The 26,042-nt window shown below is 36.9% G+C and overlaps 1 protein-coding gene across 5 annotated transcripts in view; it reads left to right on the top strand.

The window, feature by feature from the left end:
- TOX3 (TOX high mobility group box family member 3) overlaps positions 1–26,042 on the top strand; it is an 85,657-nt gene that overhangs the window by 36,109 nt on the left and 23,506 nt on the right. For 3 of the 5 annotated variants that reach the window (XM_054079133.1, XM_054079131.1, XM_009558619.2), the window contains exons 2-3: positions 20,882–20,947; positions 24,630–24,884. In XM_054079133.1, the coding sequence (XP_053935108.1) occupies positions 20,903–20,947; positions 24,630–24,884 (300 nt within the window). In that variant the 5' untranslated portion in view covers positions 20,882–20,902. The remainder of the gene's footprint in view (positions 1–20,881; positions 20,948–24,629; positions 24,885–26,042) is intronic. The other 2 variants (XM_054079132.1, XM_009558620.2) reach the window with 1 other exon arrangement.

The raw sequence follows: 26,042 nt of genomic DNA, 5'->3' as shown, positions 1-26,042 counted from the left end.
TAGCCTAAATCAAGCAAACCGGAATACTTTTGCTTCTTTTTTTTCTGAAGGTGTTGAGCAAATACTTCTACAGGTTACTTTAGCGTCTCTCAATCTTGAAGAACCAAAAAGCTACTTCATTATCAGAATAATTCTGGCATGGCAGACAATGGTGATGGCAAAACTGACATTATCATAACAGATCATCATCACTTTTGATTAAATGTTCCACAGCAAACATTAGCTAGTTGAGGTGGAAATCCTCTTTGCTTCTTGTTCAATTCCACTTCTTGGAGTATCTGTTGTTTGCTTGGGTTTTTTCTCCCCCTTGACTCTAACATATAGGGATGCTCCCTATATATGCGTGTGGCTTCTTGAAATCAGATTAAATGATTTCTTTTTTTTCCTTAATCAGGTCTTCTGAGACCTAGAAGTAGTTTTTCTGACATGCCTTCTTATACTTCCATGCAACATTTTATCTGTTGTAGTACATAGGATTGTCTTTGGGTCTGTTCTGAGAGCTCTCTCTCTCTCTCTCTCTCTCTCTCTCTTTTTTTTTTTCCCCCCCCCCCCCCAAAGTTCCTTCAAATCCACCTGAGGCCTTTCTTTCATTGTTTAGTGTTTTAATTTTTCTAGCTCCCAACCTTGGCAAAACAATTGTTTTAATCTTGTTGGAATTAGGCTTCATTCAGGAACTGAATTCAGTAAAATATTGGAAAGTGAATGTTGTCTTGTAACTCGAGACCCTGTTTAGAGTAGTTTGTTCCACTATTAACTTGATACTAGTCTTTTGGAAGAAGTCATCTCAGACAAAGAGCAATGGTAGATTACAGATACGTGGCTGATTTTGAGAACCACTGGGTTTACAAGCTGATCTTTTCGAGTTGCATTATGTTGAGAATCAACTGCCTGCTACACCCATAGGCTGAACCACACGTGAAAACCACTTGTAAAGATCTGTCATCACAGAGACATTCAGTCATTCTTGAGAAGAATCTGTTTATACAAAGAAAATGGCCAAAGCCTGTGTCGTCAGTGAAGGAAGGAAACATGACAAACTTTGAACTTAAAATCAGTGTAGAGGGCCTGAAATCTCAGACAGGCAAGTAAGAGAGAACCCACTTTGTTCCTTCCAAAGAGAGGTTCAGTGTGTGTTGGTAAAGGCTTTGTAGTCACAGATACTGATGTAGATATACAGCTACTGGTGCAGGTAATACCAATACAGTGTAGTACTGGGTTGGCTCAAGTGAAACCTAATGCCACTGATGGCTTTCTTGGGAATTGTCCCTTGTCTTGTAAAAGCCCGATGAAAATGTTGCCAGGAATTGTGTGATTGCTCTAAAGCTGATGTAAGAACATATAACTACAAATAAAAAGAAGCTTGGATCAGCTTTCTCATACACAAGCATTCCTTACGTTGTGCAGGGAAGCGCACCGCCTTATATACGCGATTACTTCGTTACTACCTGTAATGCATTCTGTAGTAAATAAATTGATGTTCCTACCATAATTACACCTATGCCAGGTCTTGATTTTAAATTGAACATCTGTTAGTAATCTTTCTTGTCTGCACTTCTAAAAATGTTCTTGGTATTTCAGCGTGGTTTCTGATACTTGTAGAACCCTGTAAAATAATGACAGAAAATAAGATGTTTCGTGCTTTACCTAGAAGTCAGATATGGTTTTAATGCTTTTAAAATAGAGAGTAAAAATTTTAGTGTTATGAAGCATGACTGAAGTATCTGTTCATGAAAGCATTCTATTTGGTCTGCGTAAAAAAAGTCTCTGGTTATTTTTTGGTGATCGTAATGAAACACAGCTTACCTCTGTGTCGTACGTCTGTATTTTTGCTTTGATTCTTCAGTCTTTGCTTGCATTCAGCAGTGTTTCTCTGGATGAGTCCCTGGTGTGCTTAGCAGCTGTATGGAACCACTCATGTAAGAGCTGATCAACATGAAAAAAGGTTGAACAACTTACTGCCTAAAAGAAATCTATGTGAGTGTGTTTTAATTGTTATGTTACTATGACAGTCTACAATATTTAGTATTCTAAAGACTTTTTTGAAAAAAGGGAGATGAGTGGCTCACATGCAGTGGGAAAACAGACTCAATACATAAGGTGTTTGTCAGATAAACTTTGTTGATCTACCCTAACGAAGGTATTGCCATTACATGAATGTGTGAGATAGTTTTAATACCAAAAGCTTAACACCTTTTGTTTCCTTTAGCCTTTCTGATTTCCCTAAGTGATCATAAAGTTATGAACAGTCTTTCTAGGAGGTCTTCAAGAATTCTATTAGGAGCTTTTTATTATACTGGCAAATTCATATTGAATTGGTATCCATTTTCACTATTACAGAATAATCAAATCAGGGCTGCTGTTATTATACTGTTGAAAAATAAAATAATGGGGTTGTAATGAAAAACTGCTAATTGTGGTGAAGCACTCTTATTATGCTAGGTTAAGAATGCTATGGCTGCTTGTTCCAGCTTGCTTCAAGCAGTGATTGAGAGGAAATGGAGGGCGTTTCGTTTGTGGCAAGAGGTTATGTACATTCTCATTAGAATCTGTAATTGTCTTTTGATGGCTGAAACGGTGATTGCTTTGCCCATTTGTCCTTTTTGCCAGGCTGTAGTGTTGGTTCTGGACTGTAAGAACACTACTGTTCCTCTTGTCACACTTACGGGTCTGCAGTGTCTTTTTCTTTAATCATGACTAACATCTGATGGTTGTCTCTCCTGAGGAAGTGGCTCATCTATTCTTTTATGTTCATCCGAGCTTTTTTCCAAAAGGGAATAGAGCTTTTAGAGTGCATTGTTCGAAAGTACAACAAGCCCCCTGAAGGTTCAAATTTGACAGGGATGTTAGGAGGCAGGTCAAGTGACTGCCTAATGAAGATGAATGGAGAAAATTGCTGGTACAAGAATCACGTGGTGGGCGCTTAGCCCAGGTTGCTGAAAGTGTGATGGAATCTCACAGCTTCATTTATCAGTGTCATATTTGGGCTAAAAGTGAGCAGTATTGTTCTCGTTTCTTCCAGATGGATAGGTCAACTTTAATATTTATTGCTCTTGTAGAACATTTGTTTGATGTATTTCCATTAGCTAGGCAATAATAGAAAAGCAGTGGAGAGAAACATAAAACAGCTCCCTTCCACTTCAGCTGAAATATGGCATACACTAATGTGTAAATATTTCTAAGACTGTCACCAATTTCTTTTAACATTTTTTTTTCATTTGATGACACGATCATATATATTAAGGAGTTTTATAGAAATAATGGAAAAAAACAAATCGAGGAAATAGAAAATACTTTGGTTTTGGTGCGTGCTTGTTCATCTTTTAACTTCTCATGAGCTTATAGTGCTTTTCAGGAGTGGCTTTTGCTTAAGAATGTCAAGTTTACCTGTGTTTAGAGAGAGAAGACACAATAACACTGTATTTGAAGGACTGTTATAAGGTTAGGTATTCTAGCAAAATCAACTTGCAATTTGATATTTTTTTATTTGGAATACATAGATGTTTGTAATCTTTTTTCTTCATTTCTGTCATTGCTAATTACTTTTCTATGATGGGAAAAGACCACTGAATCTGGGTTGATGTAAAACTTTAAATAAATAAGGGATCTAATTGTTACAAAATGGTGGCTTGCAGCTAGTAGTGGTAACCCCTGGTTACTGTTTATTAACTAATTTTTTCCCCCATTTGTAGGAATCGGGTTCAAGGCATTTGACATATATTATTTTATACCATGGAAGGAAACCTAGCCATTTCTGAAGCAGGTGTTGTGTTAAGTGCAATGCAAACATCCTAGCCATATGTTTCTATAATTTAAATTAATTTGGTACAGTCATACTGTTAATCTTTAGTGACTTGTTGATTGGCATTTTGCAGACATATTTCTGGAAGGCACCCAATACCATTTTCTGTAGCCTTTCTGGCAGTAGCAGAGAGTAACATTTCCACAAATTGGAATCTTGTACAGCTCTGGGAAGGGAGCCAAGATTTAAATTAGACAATAACCTCTGCTCTGTATATAGCTTCTATTCTTCAGCTGTAGGGAAAGTGATTTGTTTAATACAGTCAGCTCTGTAGCATATAATAGACTGATATATGAGTCACTCCTTGGCAATGTGTGTTTCTTAAATTTATATAGATTGAACAACTAGTCGGTAATGTACTTAGTTACAGTTGTGCAAACAATAACTATTAGCAGAGCTGAACAGACCTAGGAAAAAAATCTGTTTGGTCGATGTTTGCTAAGGATTCTGCAGAACTGTTGGATTTTAAAACAATCCTTTTCTTCAGGTGCAGAGGAAACAATTTAATGAACATGAATATTGTTTGAGCGTTGGGAAATCAATAATAAGACTTTTATATCATAGTTTAATGTTTCCTGTGTTTTGTATATGGGTATGTGCATGCAATATCCCTTAAAAATTAGACTTGGCATCAGTCTGTGTTGTAGCTACGTAATTAGGTTGCAGCTCTTTTTGTTTTGCCCATGTATATTTTTTTCTCTCTTCATGTTAAAATCTGTTACTGTCAATTGATATCTGTGAATGCAAAGAATTCTTTTCTTTCCAAACAGCAAGGATCCTTTCTTAAAAGGAGAGCTCTTTACACCATTCGGTTCATGTTTATTTAAAAGCTTAAAATCATTAGACCAAATCTCACTTTATGTCCAACAGAAAAGTGATTTTTGCTAACAAAAATGGTGTGAGCCTGAAAGAGAATATTCAGAAATATGCAAATAAGTAGAGATAAAAATCTGTTTGAGCAGCTGAACAAAGCAATCAAATTTTTTCCATTGAAAGTTTATTTAGCTTCACTGTGAACATTTATGAAAAAAATTATAAACTGCTGTTAGGGAAATGCTTCTTTTTATAGGGAAAAGGAGATTCTTTTTAAGCAGAACTATTTTTAATATTGTACTTCTTTTTTCCTGCCAGGTCTTATATTTACAAAATAAAGCACATTGTAAATATTGAACAATACACAGATATATTTCCTGACAGTTTGTAGTAATCTGCATATTCTGGGTGGGTTCCAAGCTGTAGTTAGTACAAATGATATGCCAATCAAAATTATTTTTGCAACTATAACCTGTTATAATGCAGCCTTTTATCTGAAGCGTCAACTTGATAGAAGCCAGGTCTCTTTTCTTAAGCATTAACTCTTACATGTATAATTTCCCTAGTCCTGAACTAATCCTTCTTCTGTCTCGTAAGCTTCTCGGTAGTGCACGACAGTGAAACATAATTTATCTACTGGTTATATAAATCTTAATAATCACTGTTTCCATTAGGTCATGTGCATTTTATTCCTTACTCAGGAGTGAATTGTGTACAGAATATCGGGTGTATTTCGGTGTGTAAATATGATCTGTAAGTGTCCAGCATGTCCCTTCCAGCCCGGTTTTCTAATAATTCAGCTGCTGTGTAAAAGCTTGAGTTTTTTGAAGAAGTCCCTTGTAGCTAACGAGATGATTACTGAAAATTTGACCATTTCTATTGGTAAATAAATGTGTGGTTTCATAATGTGCCAGGTTTATCATTATAGCTAGCCTAAGGAGTTCTTCCCTTCAGTCTTTATTCCCGCACAGGATGTAAAAGACACTTGAATTGCATTTCCCTCCCCAAATCCTAATGAGTTTGATGTTTAATTTTTGCAGTGGGACCTCGCAAACAGTTGTATCAGCATAAGCGAAGGGATACTGAATTATAGAATGAATAACTAAACAAACAAGTGGGTGGAGGTTTAAAGCATGATGCACAATTATATCTTTGGTGGAACTTGAGGTCACTTAATGACGTGGCTGCAGGTGGCAATGCTGATATCGTGACTTTGAGTCATTGAAGCATCCTTTAGTTTGGTTCCCAGTGCTGCTGATAGCTGAAATGGAATCCTGCATGTAACTATTTTATGGAAGCTGGAGATGCCGTAAATCTCCTTCGTTGTTATTGATACCCATTCTAACCGTTGATGACTCTGTTTAGATGACCTGGGAACTCCTGGTGTGAGGGGAGTGTGTGAAATTGCCATGTTTAGATTCTGATAATAAAAAAAAAATAACCCATTAATGAGTTTGAAGCGCTGAGATGTTCACAAGCTGAACACCTTCCTGTTATCTGTGAAGGAGACAGAGGTTACTGAGCCAGCAGCATGGGTTGTGCTTCCAAGGGAAAGAAGAGATGGGAAAGGGGCCCAGCATTGCCGAAATTTATGTTTATGGAGCAAAACATAGACTTGGACACAGTAGAAAGAGAATTTGCATTTGAGAATCGTGAAGGTTTTATAGAGACTTGTCATATTTGCAGAGATTAGGGATTCTTTCAATTTAGCATTCTGTTTATGAAGCACTTAGTGTATCCACCTCTGTAAGGAATGTGATCAATACATACATTCTCAGTCACTCCTTAATCCCCTTTTCACACATGCATGGTTAAGTGTTACAACGTGGCAGAAACTTTTTCTTATCTCAGAAGATGATCTATTTATATGTTGACATGAAAATTGATAGCCCTATTATTTTTTTTTTATAGTAGCTAGTTTAGCTACAGATGATTTTCCATTTACCGGAATGTAGCACACAACCACCATCACCATCTGAATCAAATGGCACAAACTGATTTATGTTGGCAAATAACCCTTCACCATTTTTTTCCCTGGTAAGCACCACTGCAGATTTCTGGTTTTCATAGATGGCTCTTACACAATTTATTATTTACATTTTGATTTATGAGAGGTGTGAGAGTTTTAGCTTTTGGTTTACATACGTAGCAGTGTCTCTTGTAACCAGTTGTGTGTATATATGGTTGAAAGAAGGTGAGATTATAGCACTAGAAGAGATTCCTGTGGCGCTTGTAATTGCTGTTTGTTTTGGTGGTGATAAGAAAGATCTTGCAGAAATGTGTGAAAGATCATCATGGCATTTTACCTAGAGATTCTCACGAATGTATGTGACCTTGGACATGAACAACTGTTCAATGCTGCTGCAAAGGAAAAAAACCCATAAGATTGTATGGGAGACAAAGGAAAAAGACCTTTTTCTCTAGAACCATTAGTGGTCCGGAATTGCAAGAACTTTAATTTCATATTCACTGTTATAAGCTGCACGTTTTTTCAAATTGTGAAAAAATTGCATTTATCTGAAAGAACATGTAAATACAAATGCTTTGAGTTGCTTATAGATGCTCTCAAAATCATGTCTTACAAGATATCATAAACTTCTAAATATCTTTCCTTGGTTTTGAATATCTGTCCTTCCCTATGTATTAATCTTTCCTCCAAGTTTTTTTTCATCCTTCTTCTCTTACCAGTTATCCATCTGTCTTTTCTTTATCTATCTGATAAGCTATTTTTTATTATCCTGCTCTGATAATCATTGTCTTACTGTACCTTTTATGGGCCTTTCTCTACCTCCTAGTACCCAGCACTCATACATGAATTTATAGGACTCTTATATAATTTTATTCTTCTCAAAACTGAATTGTGTGTATCACATTTGAAAACTCAGTTCTGACATTAAAATCTACAGACATATTTACATAATGTTCTATACAGGTTTTAAAAATACCATTGAAGAACCTTGTTTTGATTAGCAAAGGGAATCTCTTTTACTTGAGAACTGTGATAGTAATTCCAGGGCAGATCAGGCAAGCGATTACAGGCAAAGCCACTACCTTGAGGATGGGTTGGCTTGAGTTGGGGATTTTTAAAGTCTAAAACTGACTGGACAATAAAACATAGGAACTATTGTAGATGCGTATATAAATGAAGAAAAAAAAGTAATGATTTATAATCCCATTTAGTTTTTACTATGACCATTATTTCCCCACCCTTGGTTGGTATTTTCCTCTTTTGGTGGCAAGAGAGCTGCCAGAAGATCACATTCTGTTCCCCTGTTCCTGCTGCCTTCATTGTGTTCACACCAACAGTACACAGTGTCTCCCAATTCAGACAGAAAAATTGATTGAGAAATGTTATGGTAGAGCAAAATCTCCCCAGTTCTGTCAACAATGAAGCAACCAATCTTGTGGTTTTCCTGTGAATTGTTTCTACTGTGAACATATCAAGCAATTTCATGAATCACACTTCATAGGATCATAGAATCACTAGTTTGGAAGGGACCAACTGGGTCATCGAGTCCAACTGTACTTGTATGGCTTTGCATCATTTCATTGCTCACCAGAACTGGAAGTGAGATTAATAGTTCTCAGCTCTTGTGCAACTTTGCATAAGTTTTATGTTTTGTTCAGAAACATAATTTGTCTGTGCCATAAAACTCGGCTAAAGTTATTATGTGATCCAAATTATAATATAGTGATGAGGCGGCTCGGGCTCTGGCTATTTGGAAACCCCACCCTAAATATACAGGATTTTCGGAGAGTGAACTGAGTGCGAGTCTCACTGCTACTGCCCAAAGACTTTTGCTCTCTGGGAAATTTTCTGTTCTAAAAGTGAGATGGAATGATAAGGTTCAAGATATAAAATAAAAATGAGAGAACTCCCAGTAGTTTGCAGTTGGTTGTCGCAGGCATGTGCTAGCCAGAAGCATGTGGTTATGGTACAAAGTATTATTTGGTTATATCAGAAGGGTTTCTGTGTCAAAAATATTACCAGATGACAGAGATACCTGAAGAAATATTCAGATCATCATCATGGCATTTGCTGATAAAGAAAACTTAAGAGTGCTCTCTGAATGTAAGCTTGTGACTTTTCCCGTTTGACCTCTAGTTATTAACCTGGCTTGTAATTAATAGGTATTTCTAGGAATATCTTGCATAGTTGCTGAACGTTAGATAAAGTAAGTTCATGAAGAGATTACAGCTAATTCATACATGTAATTTGAATTCATACTGTTTATTTTAAATTCAAATAAGTATTCAAGCACTTGCACATCTTTGCTGTGAATAGCATAAGACACGGAATTGTCTCAATCCACGAAATTAGGAGAATATTTTCAGAGCATAAGTGGAACTGTAGAACAGCTCAGCATCAGAAATGCCACTAGGATCTGTTGTCTTTTACACTTCAATAAAAGAAACTCAAGAATTAGCATGTATCAAACCTCAGGCTTGCTTGCATCAAGACATGAAGTGTAGTACTTGACTATTCAAGAGAGCTTTTATTATAATTTTTAGGCATATATTAAAAAATACAGAGTTTTTTTCTGTGGCATCTGAAAATTATGAGAAATTACATTACTGAGATGCCGGGTGTGCTTTTTAATATGCACTTAATTCTAACATTAATTAGTTGTTAGTATTTTGAACCATCCGATCACCTGCAGACTTGAGAGGCCTGGTTTTCTTATGGTGCTAGGCATTTCCAGCCCTGCGTTTGTGAGGCTATTGGTCAGGTTGATTTTTCTTAACCAGCATTAATTTACTTAATATAAGTTTTCAGTATTTTAACATTAGGAGTTTCTTTCTTTTTTTTTTTTTCATTGCTGGGTTTTGATTGAAACTTTATTCATTTCACTTGTTATAAATGGAATTTGCCATGTGCCTTTTGTGTGTCCTCAACTGTCGGCAGAACCTCAGGGGCTGCAATCAATATCAGAAGTAATTTCTGTGCCCACTTACAAGAAGAAATACACTGACCCAATTAAGTGGAGAAAATGCTAGACTGTAGTAATGGATGAAAATGCAATCAAAGTAGGTTACTCACCTACAAAATAAAGTTTCTGCTGCCCAAAACGTTGCCCTTAGGTTGAAACGAAACAGTGGGAAGCTAAAGATAGATAAATGAAGCCTGATTAGTCTCAGTGGCATAAATTAAGAATACAAACTAGCATGAGGGATTATTCCACTCTTAAATTTAATTCTTCTCTACTGCTATTGCACAGCATTGCATCCAGTTCAGTCTGGCATGTTTAAAGTTGGTTGTTTCTGAAGACTCTCCAGAAGCCTCCCTGCTGTGGGATTTGTAATCCAAGCCCAACTAAAAATAGCAGAGAAATCCTACAGGTTTAGGATTGATCTAAGGGACTGAAACAGTGGGAAGCAATGTGTTATGTGCCTCTTTCCAACATGCTTCTATAGTCTGTATTACATTTACACATACTTTTTCCAAACTAGATAACCTCTTCGTCTAGGTGAAATCCCCAAATCAGTCAGTCGGTTCCTTGTACAACCCCTACAATGTTAGTGTATGAAATCCTTGGGCCTCAAATGTGCTTTCCTGTTCTTCCCACACAGAAGGGTGTTGCTTATTACGTGCTGCAGCTTAGACCTTTGGTGTTGGGTCACCATCGCTGTCTCCAGCACTGGAGTTGGTGTATTTCTGTTGGATATCTGTGTCGTAAGAGGAAAGTTGCATACAGAATTGCGGAATCACTAGGGTGGAAAAGACCTCCAGGATCATTGAGTCCAACCATTGCTATCAACCACGAAACCATGTCCCTGAGCATCTCATCCACCTGTCTTTTAAATACCTCCAGCGATGGTGACTCAACCCCCTCCCTGGGCAGTCTCTGCCAGTGCCCAGTGACCCTTTCTGTGAAAAGTTTTCTTCTGATGTCCTCTGCAGACTGTCTTTGCAACGGACAGCTTGCTTTCTACAGCCTTGCATATAATGAAGTAGAGCAAATATAGACTTCAAAAAAAAGCTGGTTTTCTATTTGATTATGGTTAGTATTTCTAAAGTGGAAAGTATTTAACTTCAGAAGAAAATCACAGGAACCCATGTTATCAACATGACTGAGAGTAGAGATATTTAAGATTTTATGCATGTACTGATTTTAGCCTGAAAGTGTCTTCACTAATCCTCCATTATGATTATTATAAAGTGTCTACATCTGCTTCACTCTCTCTATATCAATTTTTATATTTTAAACTTTATATAATTTCCTAGCGTAGTAGAGTTGAATCACAGTCTAGAATGGAATTTATGATTTGCACTGGAGTGAGTGAAATTTGATATAAGATTCTAAGAAAAGCTACTTACAGCCCAATTGCAGTATAATCACATCACTTTAAATTTGTGTGAGAAAATGTTACAGTAATCTTGAATATAGTAATATAAATCTCTTTCCTTGGATTCTAAGAATAAAATGCTGTCATTATGTTTAGATGCTTAGATTCAATGCTTAGACAATTTATATAAATAAATACGGGAGGTAGACTGATTAACACCTTGGTTGTATGATCTTAATGCCTCAAAGAGGAAGGTGAAACTGGAAAGTTTGTATGGCAGAACAAGTTCTGGATTTATGTGGATTTTTTTCCCTGAAAAACCCAATTAAAATATACCTTATAGCAGTTAAAAATAAACTGTTGAGCAAAAGGATACTCAAGTAGAGATGTAGAGGGGATGTCAAAGAAGAGCCCTTAATGTTGACCTTGGTGTGATAGGGCATGAGGGGGCATGGGGCTGCTCTGCCTCAGGACCTCGCTAGCGTTCAGGTCCCATATGGGCTGGAGGACTCCTGTCCTTGAGAAGAGCGTGAGCTAGTGGCTGCCAGTCATGGCAGCACGTGCTGGCATCAGTGCTCTGTCACAACCCAGAGGTGTGTGGGAAGGTAGATTTGAGGGGCAATGCCAGAATCATGTCCACAGGTTTGGTTTGGGTCTTCCTTGCAGGTGATTTTGCAGTGTCAGGTGTACTTGCTGAGGCCATTCTGAGAGGCTGCTGATCTTCTTCTGTTTGGTAAATGTCATGGAGAGTTGATACATTTCCACCCTTCCACAGGACGTGGAAAGGGAGCAACTGGGCTTTACCTTTGCTTCGATTCTTTAGAGCTGTTGTGGAAAAAAGTGTAATTTAACTGCTGTCCTCTGATGTCGTTAGAAATTAGGTCTTGTATGTAATGTGAGCTGTTCAGATAAATGTGACTCAAAATACATGCGTTGAATGGATGCTATGAAACTGCATATTTGATAAGACCTTTCTCATGTGAAATCTAAACTGCTACAAAATTGTAGAAAAATATACATAAACCAGAGACCTAGCCTTGTAAGTTCTTTCTGCATTAGCAATATATTCCTTTCATTACATTTATGTCTAATCTGGTTTATTCCAGCAAGTATGTGCTCTTCAGAGTGATCCTGAAAATAATTTCATAGTTCATCACTGCAAACAACTCTAGGTTAAAAAGCAAAGAAAGAAAACGTTGTTTAAATATTCATATATTTTTAAACAAATACTGAAACTACAGTAGCCTCTCCTTGGCTTTGTTACTGAATGTGTTTATCTTAACATTTGGTCTCTCCACATATTCTAAGCTTCAGGCAACAACAAGGTGTGATGATCATGAACGTACTTCAGAACTCTTTGAAGTAACATCTGTAGATCTTGTGGAGTTGTTTTTTAATTTTCACCGTAGTGGTTTGGTCTAAGTTTGATATTTATATTAGCTTCCTACAAAGGAAAATTAGTCTGAGTGTTTGTAGGTGGATGCAGAGATATACCCAGAATCCATGTTTGATTCTCTGTTTTACTACCTTTGAAGCCAAAGTGGGCAGAGTGGAAAAATCTGTTGTTGTCTACAAAGAGCCAAAATGGTAAACTGAAACTCTTGGAACGTGCAACAGCAAAGCATCTGGCATGTTTGTCTTGGAGAGAACTTTCAAGATTCAGACTAATTTTATAACACCTTATTCTCGTATAAATATTAGGACCAGGGTTGCATTTTGGACCACCTTCTAGTATTTATGCATTTAAATAGGGAATAAGTGGCGTTAAAAATCTGGCATGTATTGAACTGCCTTGACTGCCAGTCAACAGAATAATGGTATTGTGCATATTCATACAAAGTTACTTCTTGCATATAAAAACTTTTATAGACTGTATCCTTCTTAAGAGATCTGAAAATGTCTGATGTGAAACCATTAAATATTTCCTTCGTTACTGTTCCTAAGACTCAAACAGTATCACACTTGGCAAAATATCATTTAGTTACTGCTTTTGGCCATGGGATCCACTGAAGGAGTTCATAGTAAAGTGTTTGGCTGGCATTAGAGAGATTAAGTCAGTGCTTTTTATTGTTATTGTTGAAGATTTTATTTGCTGGCTGAAGGCTTTTAAAATAACTTCAAGTATTTTCGTTCTAATTGCTTTCCTAAAACTTTTAAGTCTGTACTATCTGCAGTGTGTCTGGTGAAGATTTGAAGGTATATGAATAAAATATAAATGTCCTGCTCACGCATCTTGCTCAAGGATATTATCCCACTGAGAATTTTTTGCCTCTAAGCAAAGAAAGATGTGTGTATATACATATATACATGCATAGACACATGTATATAAACGTATTTATAACGACTTGTGGCAGACATTTAAGATTCAAAAATTGGAACCTAAACGATACCCTGAAAGATTCTAAGATTTTAAATATCAAGAGACTGTCAAGTACAGACACTTACATACAGATTCAGTAATCAATGAACCACTAATGAGATTTTTCATTTGCCTAAAATTCGGCATTAGGGTTGTGACTGCAAAACTGATTACTTACAAAATTTTAACATTTTGTGCTCCTACCTGTTGTTGGCTAGTTGCTCATCAGTGGTGTGTTTTTAAGCAAATTAAGCTTTCTGCTGTGAAATCCCATGTAAGAACTCCTTTTGTTTTCAACGAGGCCTGTATTTCCTCCCGATTATTGCAGGACCCTGATATGGTGTGTTAGAGAATCTCAATGTGGAAGAAACAGAGAGAAATAACTGTCATGTATTAAGTTCTGGTGGCCAAAGTCATCAAGGCTAACGCTTCCTGGATAGTTTTTCACATGTACACGAAAAGCTTTCCAGTAGAGTTTGTAGGAAGAACCTACCACAAAATGAACCCACTTCCAGGAAATATGTGCTGAAAATAAGAATTCTACTGTAATCTGTCTCGGAAAGATGATTTCTGTTGTGCTATCCTATAATAATCACTAATCATAAATCCGCTGTAAGAACATGAATGGAAAGGTTCAAGTATAAACTTGGCATATATAATACATGTTCACTAGTGGCCCAGTACTTCATTAAATTCTTCAAAAATGGTATCTTTTGCTGAGAAAAGCATCGTCTCTGGGTACGTATATATACATTGTGCATTCACACACATAGTGATTTGGTCTTCAATGTACCTGGGATATGGTATCATCTTATTGGTGTTTGATCAAAGGCTGACCCAAATGGATGGCCTTTTGGCTGCGTCTAGTCCAACTTTTCATCTCCTTTACACTCAGTGACTCAATCCCGAAACTCCAGTGGCTGCATGTTGTCTATGGTAAACTAATATTTCTTGCAACTGGCGGTGCATGCTGCTTCTTCCAAAATGTTAGCATCCTGCCAGAGGAGTACAGAAATTGCTCTGGGTAGCTATGTAGTGTCAAAATCAAGGATACTCTTTTGCATTCCTTCCCCAATAGAATTACTTCTTTATTTAAAATGTTTTTAAATTCAGCACTTAAAACATGTTTCTTTCACTTATAACAATATAAATCCCTGACAAGTTGAGTGATACTGCATCTGTGACCCAGGTACTAAAATCTGCCTCATTGTTTCTAATAGCAAAAATAAAATAGAATACTTGTATTTTATAAAATAATATGAATACCACTTACTGCTTCTGAAGTATTGAAACTGTCATGAAGGACTTGCTCTTCCAGAAAAGAACACTCTGCTCCTGCTATGAACACTTCATACTTAAAAGTAAAGACTCTACAGAGATTAGCTGGATATCCATCTAGAACAGAAATGATTGGAGAGTCCTTCTCTTTTTATATTCATTGAGAAAATAAATTGTGTTTCCTGATGAGAAAAAAACCAATATTTGATTTAATACATGTGGGGAGGACGCTGCTGTGTATAGATGGTGATAGGTCATACTATTTAGACAAAAAGAAAAAAAAAGAAGTCCCCTCTCCCAACACTCCTCTTCCTCCCATTCCATCTACTTCTGTTGCCAGAATAATTTTAGTGTATATTGTTTTGTTTGGAGTAATCAGGCTGAAGTAGCATTAGTCCAGCTTCTCATCTTTTAATTACAGACAGTTTATTGTCTATGCTGTCCCACTTTCTGCATGGTTCCCCACCAGCCAGCTAGACTTAGCAATTTCCATTAATTTAATTTGGCATTTCATTCAATCAGACAGGCTGTGAACATGATGAATTTTTTTTTTTTTTTTTTAAATAACACAATGCTCATTCTTAATTGATGTCCTTATCAGACATTGTATTTGCCAGAGCTGTAATTATTGGTCAGGCAGCAAAATCAAATCTGCCCAAATGCAGTGAAGATGTTCTCTGGTGAAATTATTAAGATACAGTACTTAGACCTGCAAAGTAATTTAGTTTTGGTCTATAATTACATCTTTTGGGATCATTATCTTTCTTTTTACTCATAAGGATAGTGTAACCTCAGAGGAATTAATTTGTCAAATATGAAGATAGAACTGAGATCTTTGCCATAATACATATTTGTGGAAGTAGATATTATTCTATATAAAAAATATGAGCATGCTCACACCATAAAAGAATGATTTTATTAATGGCTATATTTTTAAAAATACGGGTTTTAATTTCATTGCAGAAAAACTGGAAGTGTGATTACTTGAGGCTGACTTTTTCTGTAAGCAAGAAATTGGCATCAGAAATGACAGAATTTGGATGCGTAATGCGTGCAAGTGGATATGTAGTGCTGTGACAGAACTGGTTTAGAGCTAGCTCTGCAAACATGCATTGAGCCAGGGTGAATTTTATCCGGAGGTGCTATCCAGAGAAACTTTAAATGTGTATTTTGACTAAACACTAACTGATAATAGTGAAAGGACTCTTCATGTCATGATAGCTAAGTCTGAATTCTGTTTTGCAGTAAGTGTAGGGATAGGGCTTACTTTAACAATATAGAAGTGGATGAGGGAGTGGTTTCTGTAATAACTGTTACTTTCATGTATTCTCACGTATATGATATGTAGTGTTTGCATACGGAATTGCAATCATTGCTTTAAAAGAAGTCATAAGTCTCCAGTTTAGTTATGGGAAGATGATAAAATGTTCTGGGTATATTTTGTTTTAATTTTTCATTTGGGGCGTTCATTCACGTTATATGGATTTTGTACAGGTCTGTCCTGGAACAATAACCCTTCCAATGTTTCTTCTTTTTTTGTGGTTGTACTATTAAATTAAGCAGCATTATTATAAAAATAATTATTTAGAAAGTGAAATGCATTCACCTGATGAATCCGATTTTACTGTTGAGCATAAAAATACTAGTAGTATAAAAATCATTTTTGTTTCATTGAGATGCTGAGAAAAAAAGTCTCTTTTGCATGTTTTAGTTCTTACTGTGGCTTTTAACTCATTACATTTGCAAGAAAAGAACCCAGACAGTAGCTACTATTTAAGCTTTTAAGATTTTCTGGAGATTTTTTCAGTAGGAATTCAGACTCTGTGGACACGTAATCACTGTTTTTTCTCCCAAACTGCCAAGTTTTTTTGTGACATTTGCCATATCAGAGTTCTTTTCTGAAACAATCGTCCGTTGGTCTCAGCTTTCATAACCAACCAATTTTTAAGCTCTGGTGAATGCAAGGGGTAGCTTAAAAACAGAAGTAGCATTGTGCTGTGCTGATTCCAAGTGGTGGATCCCTTCATTTCCTAACAGGTATCATTGCCTCCGGCTTAGGAGGTTTGATCTATGGAAATAAGCAGTTTGTAGAAGTGGGGCAGTGATACAGTTCTTATATCCTCAAGCCTGGTCAGAAGTTGGTTTGGTCTTCATTAGGGTGTGTGTTGGGGAAGGAATAGAGGGCATGAATTTTGTCTTAGTACTGCCAATAGACACCCTTCCTAGAAAAGATGAATAAGACTAGATGTTAGGCTTCAGTTTTGGTAGTGAAAGATAAGAGATCTTCAACAAGCTATTTTAGAAACAATCACTTTTCTTGACCTTCTTAATTCAAAGTATTGGTAAGCAAACATCCAGTCTCTCATTACAGCCTTTGTGTTGGTTCGTATGGATTCAAGGGCCCTTGGAACATAAACAAGTAGAGGACTGAACTGTCATAGTTTTAATGCAGTGATTTGCATCAAGAACTAAAGCTGTGATTCACAACAAGTTCAGAAGCGGTTCGGTTTATTTGCAATCTGTTTCATGAAATCAGTGTATGCTTATGGTTTCCTTTGGTTTGCTGTGGCAGTAAGTTGTGGTACTTACGCTTAATTTAGTTAGCAAAACGTAAGTTGGAGTTTGTTGAAGCAAATAGTAGTTTGTAGAACTACGATGCCCCTGATTTAGATGACATTGTAGAAGTTGCTTGAAAGGGCAAAACTTGAAACTAATTTTGTTTAAACAGGCTGATGGGCCGTGTTGGCAAAGGCAGCTGAAAAAGTTTACTCTTTGGTAGTTCCAGAACGAGAGTGCTCTGAAATCTTTAGTTGCAAACGTTTATGCAAAACCTTGCTAATTGCTATGGCTTGGTAAGTTGCAAAGCATCCCAAAGCCAGCACAAACCAAAAAGATAACTGCACTACATGTTGCATCTTAATCTCTCTCTGTTCCAAGGAAATCCAACATGTGGGACCCCACAGGAGTGTACCTGGGCAGACCAAGCTGTTGGATCTTGCCTTTAGTTCTAATGCCGGATGTTTATGGGGTGTCTGATCCTTTAGAAAATAAGTAGAGAAAAATGTTGCAGTCAACAAAAGTAATTTCAGAAAAAAAAATCTTTCCCAAATTATTTTACTAAAATAGACAAGAACCCCTTGTTCTATTTAGAATGATTTATAACTGTTCCCAGTTGATCACAAAGTGTTTCTAAATTAAAAGCCATTAATTATAGCCTTATATAGATACAAAGATATGCAAGAAGTGCTTTGTAATTCCAGCTCTGCACTTCAGGTGAGAGCTTTTTAAATTACTTGGACCATTGGAGCCACCTGCTTGACTAAATGCTGAGGGCCCTGTGTTTCAGTACTCATCAGTGCATTGCAGTGTTAACATTGTTACTGATTTTTCTCATTTCTCCAGGGCAAATACTAATTAATGGATACAATTCACAGCTGATTAACTGTAGTTTCTTCAGTAATTACATTCGCAGACTAACTGTTCAGAAGAGGATTTCTAACCCAGTTCTTATTTCACTCTTAGCTTAATTTGTTTTTTGAATTGTTTAGGTCCTTAAGATAATAACCATTTTATTTTCTTTTGTTGTTATAGGTACCATTAGATAATATGGAAGTTTAATCTGAGAAATACTCACTGATAATTGTTGTTTGCCTTCAATGGCTTTCTAATTCAGAGACAAAAAATAAATTTAAATAATATTTGCTATGATCCAAACTAACAAAAACTTAAATATGCCAGGTCCTGACATCAGTGCCCAAGTCATACGCAACAGGGTCTTAAATACCGTAGCCCAAGAACAGAATGAATCTAAGGATGATATGTACTTGCAACTTCTATCTTTGAGAATCCTCGCAATGCCATTTACTTCCAGTCTTACTGAAACAGAAAATTATGTTGTCACTTTCCCCTTTCTTTTACTCTAATAAAACATAAAGGAAGAAAAACACTTGGCAATCACCAGAGCAGTAGCAGTGGTGTGAGAAATACACGTAGATCAAGCTAATACAGAGTTTTACTCTTCAAGACAAAAAAATCGGCTCCATTTCCATTTCGAGGCACTGGAGACCGTAGGATGCTACGCTCATTAAAATAAGATAGGGTTTGTTCCCACTTATTTACCCAATATTAGGGCTATGCTTGCCTGTTGTATGTTTACGCTTATAATATAATTTGAGAATCTGATTTAATTTTTCTTGTTACTGTAGAAAGAACAGACAGAGCCATTTGAGTTTTTCGTGTAAATCCTTAGTTTGCCGCTAACTGACAGGAAAAATCTATCCTGTCAATCTTGCTGTTGAGCTAAAGTAGTATGTCCTTGTGTAACAAATCCACATGCACACATCGAAAACAGTAATTTGAATGTGCAATGTTTTTTTTAAATTTTTAATCTTCAGGAAGGGGTGACATCTGGGTTTTCTTAAAAAAATGGATGACCTTACTTGAGTATCTGCATAGCTGAGGATAACAGAGTTTTAATAGCTACGAGGCAGCCTGCATATTGTGTTGAGGCCTCCATTGCTTAACATGTGTTATAGTTTGAAAGATTCAGCATGTTAAGTACACAAATGGAATTTCATACTTCAGAATGAGTAATCTCATCTCATATTCCTTTCCTCCCATGCTTGTCTTCTGATTTTCTTGATATCCTATTTTGTCAATCAGATAATTCATCAGTTGCATGAGGCTGCAATTCTTTGTGTCCATCTTCCTTTTTTTTTTTTTTTTTTTTTCATTCTCTATCATTATAGTTTCCTCCTGTTCATTTGTTTTCCTCTCCTTTTAACTTTTGGTCTTATTTTCAGAAATGGATTGTGGAAAGGATCGCTCTGGCATGCTGCAGGAGCAATTGAGAGTCAGGGTCTGAAACATTTCCCTGCTGAAAACAGTCAGGCACCAAGTACTGCAATAGTGAATTGAGCTGGAGCAAAGTGTGTTTACTTTCAGGACAAGTTCTGCTGCTCTTGAAGCACAATAGAGTTTCTTGTATAAAGAGAATATTCTGTGCAAGTACATGGTTACCCATCCTCATGCACTTGTTGCAGAGCTCATGCTGCTGGTGGTGGTGGTTGCTGTTGTGGTTTTGGGGGGTGCAGGTCCACCAAGATATGGAAAGGTAAAACAAAGCTTTCCTAAAAATATTAGCCTTACATAACTCAAAAATGGGAGTTAAGGAAGGAATGCTTAGGATGGCTTTAGCAGCGGTGAAGTGGAAAGGCGTTATAGGGGACAGCAAGGGGACTTTGGTCTCATTGATACCCTTTGCAGTGTGCACTGTGCCTGATAATGGAAATATGAAAATGCGAAAGCCTGTGATTTAGTGTTTTATATGGTAGCTGCATGACATGGTTGGTATGTGTTCCTTGAAGCAAAGACCCTGGGCACTTGCCTGGTCTAGGAACACAGACAGAAATTCTTACCAGACTACTTGCTTTTTCAAAGAGACATTTAAGGGAATAAGACACTCTAAGTGCCAATTAACCAAATGCTGATAATTTCTTTTCTCCTATGCTCAGTCTGCAAAATATGAAGTAATTACCTTCATCAACAAATGTTCATACTTGAGATTTTGGGAAAAATAATTCTCTGGCTTCAGAGAGGATCCTTTCAGATTGCTTGTATGCGAGAAGAGTTGCACCTCAGTGGGAGCAAGTGTGCACTTGGCCACTCCACTCTGGGTAGATCTCAAGGTCTCAGTGTGATACAGTTTCTCTGATTTGCAAAATCTTCTGGTGTTAATGTTCATTAGGGGTGTGGAAGCTCAACTGGAATGAAGGATATACAAAGGGGGATTGTTTGGCTTTTTAATTTTGTGGAAATAATGAGATCTTAAGAACAATGCCACAGATTCTCATTCTTCCCCTTTCTGACCTTTATCTCTTTAAAAACAGGTCTATTTGGAATTGTAAGGCACCAGCTACTTCTAGGTGCTGCAGTCCTTCTGCTCAGAATCATCTGCAGAAATACTGTAATGCATGTCGGGGAAGATATCGTATAGTCAAAATCTCTTTTCTGGAGAACGGTCTCTTTTCTAATGGATATGTAATTTCCAGAGTCACCTCGAGGCCCGTGGGGTGGTTTTGCTATATGGACAAAGAAAGTTGCAGAGATATGCTTGGATATCTTCCATGTACAGAGCTGGGAATGCAGGGTATATAATAATAACAATGAAAGTTTTGAATCTAATCTAATTTTGACTTTAAAGAACATCTGCAAAATGACATCGCATTTGTTTGTTGTTTTGCTTTTGCTTCTTTTTTTCTTCCAACTTTATCTGTGACAGTGATGAGGTAAAGAAAAGTTTATCATGGCATGCATTAAAATCCAAATATTTATTTTTCTTTCAGTTTGGAAACAATAACAACTACATGAACATGGCAGAGGCAAATAATGCGTTTCTTGCTGCAAATGAGGTAGATGTTTTTCTTTTTTATCTATGCTCATATTCTGCTGTTAGCTTTGATAATTTAACAGACTTTGAATGGATGAAGAGTGAAGTGTCGAATTTCTTTGTGTTTTATGGAGCACAAAATAAAGACTTTAATGAGAAAGAAAATAACTTGACAGCTCTCCATTACTAGTCAATTTAGCTGTCCATAAGGCTGTTACTTACATAGCATGTCAATAGAAACAAATCTGCTGTATATATGAAAAAAATTATAGACAGAAGGAAACAAATGAAAAGCACAGTAGGTGTACATTTTGAAAGCAAGCTTAGTAATAGTCACTGCTAGCTTATGTGCTAATTTCTGTTCAAGATACAAACATTTTTATTTGGGTTCTTATTACTCATATAAGTTAGAAAACCAAACCCAGCATTGTTGCCTGAGTCTATGTGCTACTTGTGACGAGGAGCAAGAACAAACCCAGGGGCCAGGCTGGTAGAGGCTGTCTGGGTTGTGGAGTGATGTCTGTGATCACTGCCTTTGAAAAGGAAAAAGGAGCGAGGTACGGCAACTGCACTCTCCATGTATTGTTTACAGCAGTGGCACCTTACAGTCAGTTAATAGACTATCAATATGCTAATACCGACCCCAGCTCCAGACAGAAACACCTTTTGCTCATCAAGTGATCTTGGAGAAAATAAGTAGAAAGGTGTAACAATAAATACAAAGGTTAGAATTAAGAGCTGTATTTTATGAATCATTTTTACAATGGTCACCATCCTTTTTTTACCCAGCAAGACTGCTTAGATAAGGGAATATTGTTTGGCACTAGCTCCAGTGTTATTTGTGATAATGAACACAAACCCCATCTGTAATGACAACATGATGTTTCTTTCTGTAGAATTTCTTTCCTACATTTGAATCAAACATTGATGAAAGCTCTGCTGCCAGCAGCTGTTCAGAGACAATTTAATTCCAGCTGTGATAATTCACCGTGTCAGACATTGGCTGTTATATGTTGATACAACAGTTCTCCAGATTTGCATTTTTATCAAAAGGAACAAATGTTTTGAACATTTCAGTACAGATGGCATTTAACCATGCATACAGTTTTTTTAAAAATGTGTAAGATATAAATATTTGAAAAGTTAATAACTTTAAAAAATGTGATTGGTAAGATAAATCCGACAAATATTATAACATCTTTTGGTCATAACAGCACCTTTCTGCAATCCCAAATTACATACTATTCAGGCTCTTTTTACAGACTGAATAGCCCAGGGATTTGGATTTAAGACTACCTCACTAAGGGGCTTTCTTTCTTCTTAGATTACATCTATTTCATCCTCAGGTCCAATAGAACTTTTTTTTAAAAGAGATATATACATGTTTGGGCAAATTATATTGTGAGAATTAAACTCTCATTTGAAAAATGTTATGGTATTCATCAATTTACTCTCCAATTTCTACTAAGCTCTCAGTATTAAGATGAATGTTGCTTTTCTAAGTCAAATGTATTCTTATCTAGATGTGTTATATATTTATACAGCTGTCCTAGGGTTATTCTGTTAAATGGGGAAAAAGATCCAGCTTTTATAATTACTACCATCTTATAAATATGTCAGGTAAAGAGAGGTTCAAACGTATACTATAATAATACTGATTTCATTCAACCCTTTTGCTTGAACAAGGAATAAAAAATATGATTAAGTGTTAGGGTTTGCATTAAAGAGTGAAACTAACTTGGCAATTACTGCATTATAATGTATTTAATTATAGTGTTTTTACATTAACATGAATGTAGCTTTCTCACTGTGATTTTGGGCCTGGGTGCTGCTGAGCTAGAAGCCCATTTTATTCCTGTAAATAATGCCTTAAGAGTGTAATCCGAGAGCACATTGGGGCTTAGAAGCCACACATTTGCTTTATGTTTTCTTGTCTCTATGTCATGATTACTATGACCCGTTTTAAAGCACCTTAAATATTTATTGAAATAATATTTCAAGTGTTAATTACAGTGGTAATGAAAACAGCCAAATGCCACATATCAAGAATGAGTGTTTATCCGTATTGTTAATGTGATATGTTAGATTTCATTAAGCAGTAATGGGGTAGCAAATGAGTCACAAATTACAGTTGCATCTGTTACTAGACCACATTAGTGCCAAAATAACTGCAAATGCAGCCATAGGGTTATGTTCATTAGCCAACCACTTCTCCTGGCCAATCCATCCTTTGTGTTTGTGAACTAAGGGGTTCATGGGAAGAAAAATTCACACCTTTTATAATACAGCAGTGGGGAAGTCAAATGTCTCCCTAATCCAGGCCCATCTTTCACATCCAGAATTAAGTTACAGTCTTGCAGATCGAGATGGGTAGAATCTCCGCAGATTCTGGCGATACTGCAGACTGCAGCAGTCTGGGACCTCATCATTTCTGGTGTGAGACCAATAATGACAGCTGACAGGTTCTATATGCAAGCAAAAGGTTTTTTTGTGTTTCGGTTTCCATCCTCTCTCAAGCGGTTATTAATTTATATCATCATTAACAGTTTGAAGGATGACAATTTGCAGCAGTTAATGAGATCTTTCACTGAACATATCATTTTTAAATTAACTGGCATTAAGTCACTCTTTCAAACAACGTAAATAATACATAAAAAAATTCTCCCCACCCTCCTAACTCGAATCCTGAACTAATGCAAACAAACAAATCCCAGAGCAGCCTTGCATGTCCAGAACAAGACAAGAGTGCCTATTTTAGGATTGCCAACTGCCCAATTTGATCAATTCAGTCCTGATTTGGGTACATTTAAAATGGCCTAATTTCAAGCACTGAATTTCTATTATTAAGTAGCAGTGGACCTGAAATAATACATGAAAGTTCATTTAACTCACAAGAAATTTGAATAAGCGTAGCTCATTTGTTTCCCAAATAAAAGTCAGCAGTGTTGAAGCCAGATACAGAATCTACTTGTATAAAGATTATCTTTGACAGACACATGCACACGTACAAACACGCACAAACCCTGAAGATAACTGGCAGTAAATGTTTTGCTCAAGGCATCTTAACAGGTGTTTAGTTCATAACAAACCTACTGTTCAAACAAAGCTGGCTTGCTTCAGAAAGCACTGGAAGCTGCTGTAATCACACTCACTCCCTAGTACGTGTCTCTCCTCCAAAATCCAACTTTTGTTTGAAAGGATGCATTGTAGTTTCGGGATGGAAAAGAAAGCCCAGAATTATAATGTTTCATGTTTATTAGTGGATAAAAAGGAAACAAAAGATCTGAAATGGTCAGTGCTGAGTTAATGTTGTGTGTGCGCTACAGAATTGTCAGTATTTTATGAAGCATGGGAGTAAGATGTTTGTGCTATATTTTACTAACATATCAATAAAATGGCAATTTGTTATACAGCCAAATCCAGTGTGGCTGATATTCAGACTAACAACAAAGACAGATGTTGCTAATTAAGTACGCATTAAAAAACTGTTAATACTGATACTCCATTAAAGCCATATGATAATGAGACTTAAATCTTTAATCAGAACGATCCACAAACCCCTTCAAGTATAAAAAACTTGAAAATTTTGTTACGTTATAGAGTTTACATTTGAGAACAAAACAAGGTTTGGACTTCAGGTCCAAAGGTGGTTTCTGAGAGTGGTGTGCCCTAACGTGGTTTGATTTGTTCTGTCCTTTTTCTAGCAGACATTCCATACACCGAGCCTTGGGGATGAGGAGTTTGAAATCCCACCGATTACGCCTCCACCCGAGTCAGACCCTGCGCTGGGGATGGCGGATATTCTGCTGCCCTTTCAGGGCCTTGGTGACCAGCTGCCTGCACAAGGAAATGAATTTACGCCTCAGTTTCCCCCCCAGAGCTTGGATCTTCCCTCTATTACAATATCCCGAAATCTCGTTGAGCAAGACAGTGTCATCCACAGCAATGGACTGCATATGGTAGGTCCAGTTCTTTGTGTGTTTCCATTGCCTAATATTGTCTGTCAAAGCACAGTAATGTAGATTTTTGTCATCTATCAGTTTTAATTGACCTCTGAGAAGAACTGTAGGATGTCGTGGTGTTGTAGCCTGACCGAGCATTTGCCAATGTTTTGCATCATGTGCAAGCACATTCTGTATGAATGATGACATGTGTTGTCAGTGCTACACAGCGAACAATGAGATGCTATTATTCGGTTCCCCAAGGCAATTGGCAAATGGTTAAGGGTTTAATATTGGTGGATCCAGGAAGATAAATATGGCTGTTAATGTCCAATGCAACGCTCTACTGTGTGTTGACAGATCTTTTGTGAAGAAGTAGTCAGGCTTTATAAACACAGAATATTAATTTTGGGAATAGCCTTGGAAGCCTATATCCGTTGGCATCACGTATATACCAAGTGCTGTTAAAGTTCGAAAACGCGTTATACATTTGACACTGGCATCAAGAATTGAAAGCTCATTGCATTGGCCAGGATGGACTATAACATTCAGAAGGAATTGCTTGTCTGTACAGGACCCACGTTTGATGACAGCCATCAGGATATTTTGAAAGTGCAGTGTTGAGATTTGCTCAGAAACGGACCCAGACACACAGCACCAGCAATAAAAACCCCATCTATTTCCCTATATTCTGTATATTCCATGGGATAAATGGAAAATTGTTGTTTGGGTTTTTTATTTTTAAACTCATAACAGCAGAGATAGGGATGCAATAACTTGATTTTACTTAGAAATATTGGGTCAAGTCTTTCTTCTGTTCAGTGCTTTTGTTGACCACAGAGACTGGGATGAGCTGAGCCTGTTTTCCTGTTCCTGGGCTGTTTCCAGCAAATGGGAGGGTCAATCCAGCTGTGGGGAAGGGCTGAGTGACAATGGCTGTTAACTTACTTCCAGTGACCCCTCCTGTTAATTCAAACAATCAAACTCAAGGTTGTATCAAGTCTTCTCCGGAATCTATACTCACTGTATGGCTGTCAGCTTAGTGGGAGATTGTATAGGGAGAGTTTCCAGTTTCTTGTTGTATTTCCCTTTCGGCTTTGGGCAATCTCCCTGCTTGGGTTTTGCTAGGCTTTGTGCAGTAACTTTCATACTCCCAGTGATGAGACACAGCTGTGA

This window comes from Cuculus canorus, chromosome 13 (genome assembly GCF_017976375.1).
Source record: "Cuculus canorus isolate bCucCan1 chromosome 13, bCucCan1.pri, whole genome shotgun sequence".
Classification (NCBI taxonomy): domain Eukaryota; kingdom Metazoa; phylum Chordata; class Aves; order Cuculiformes; family Cuculidae; genus Cuculus; species Cuculus canorus.
The sequence above is the reverse complement of the archived record's forward strand: the minus strand, read 5'-3'. Positions and strand labels throughout refer to the sequence as shown.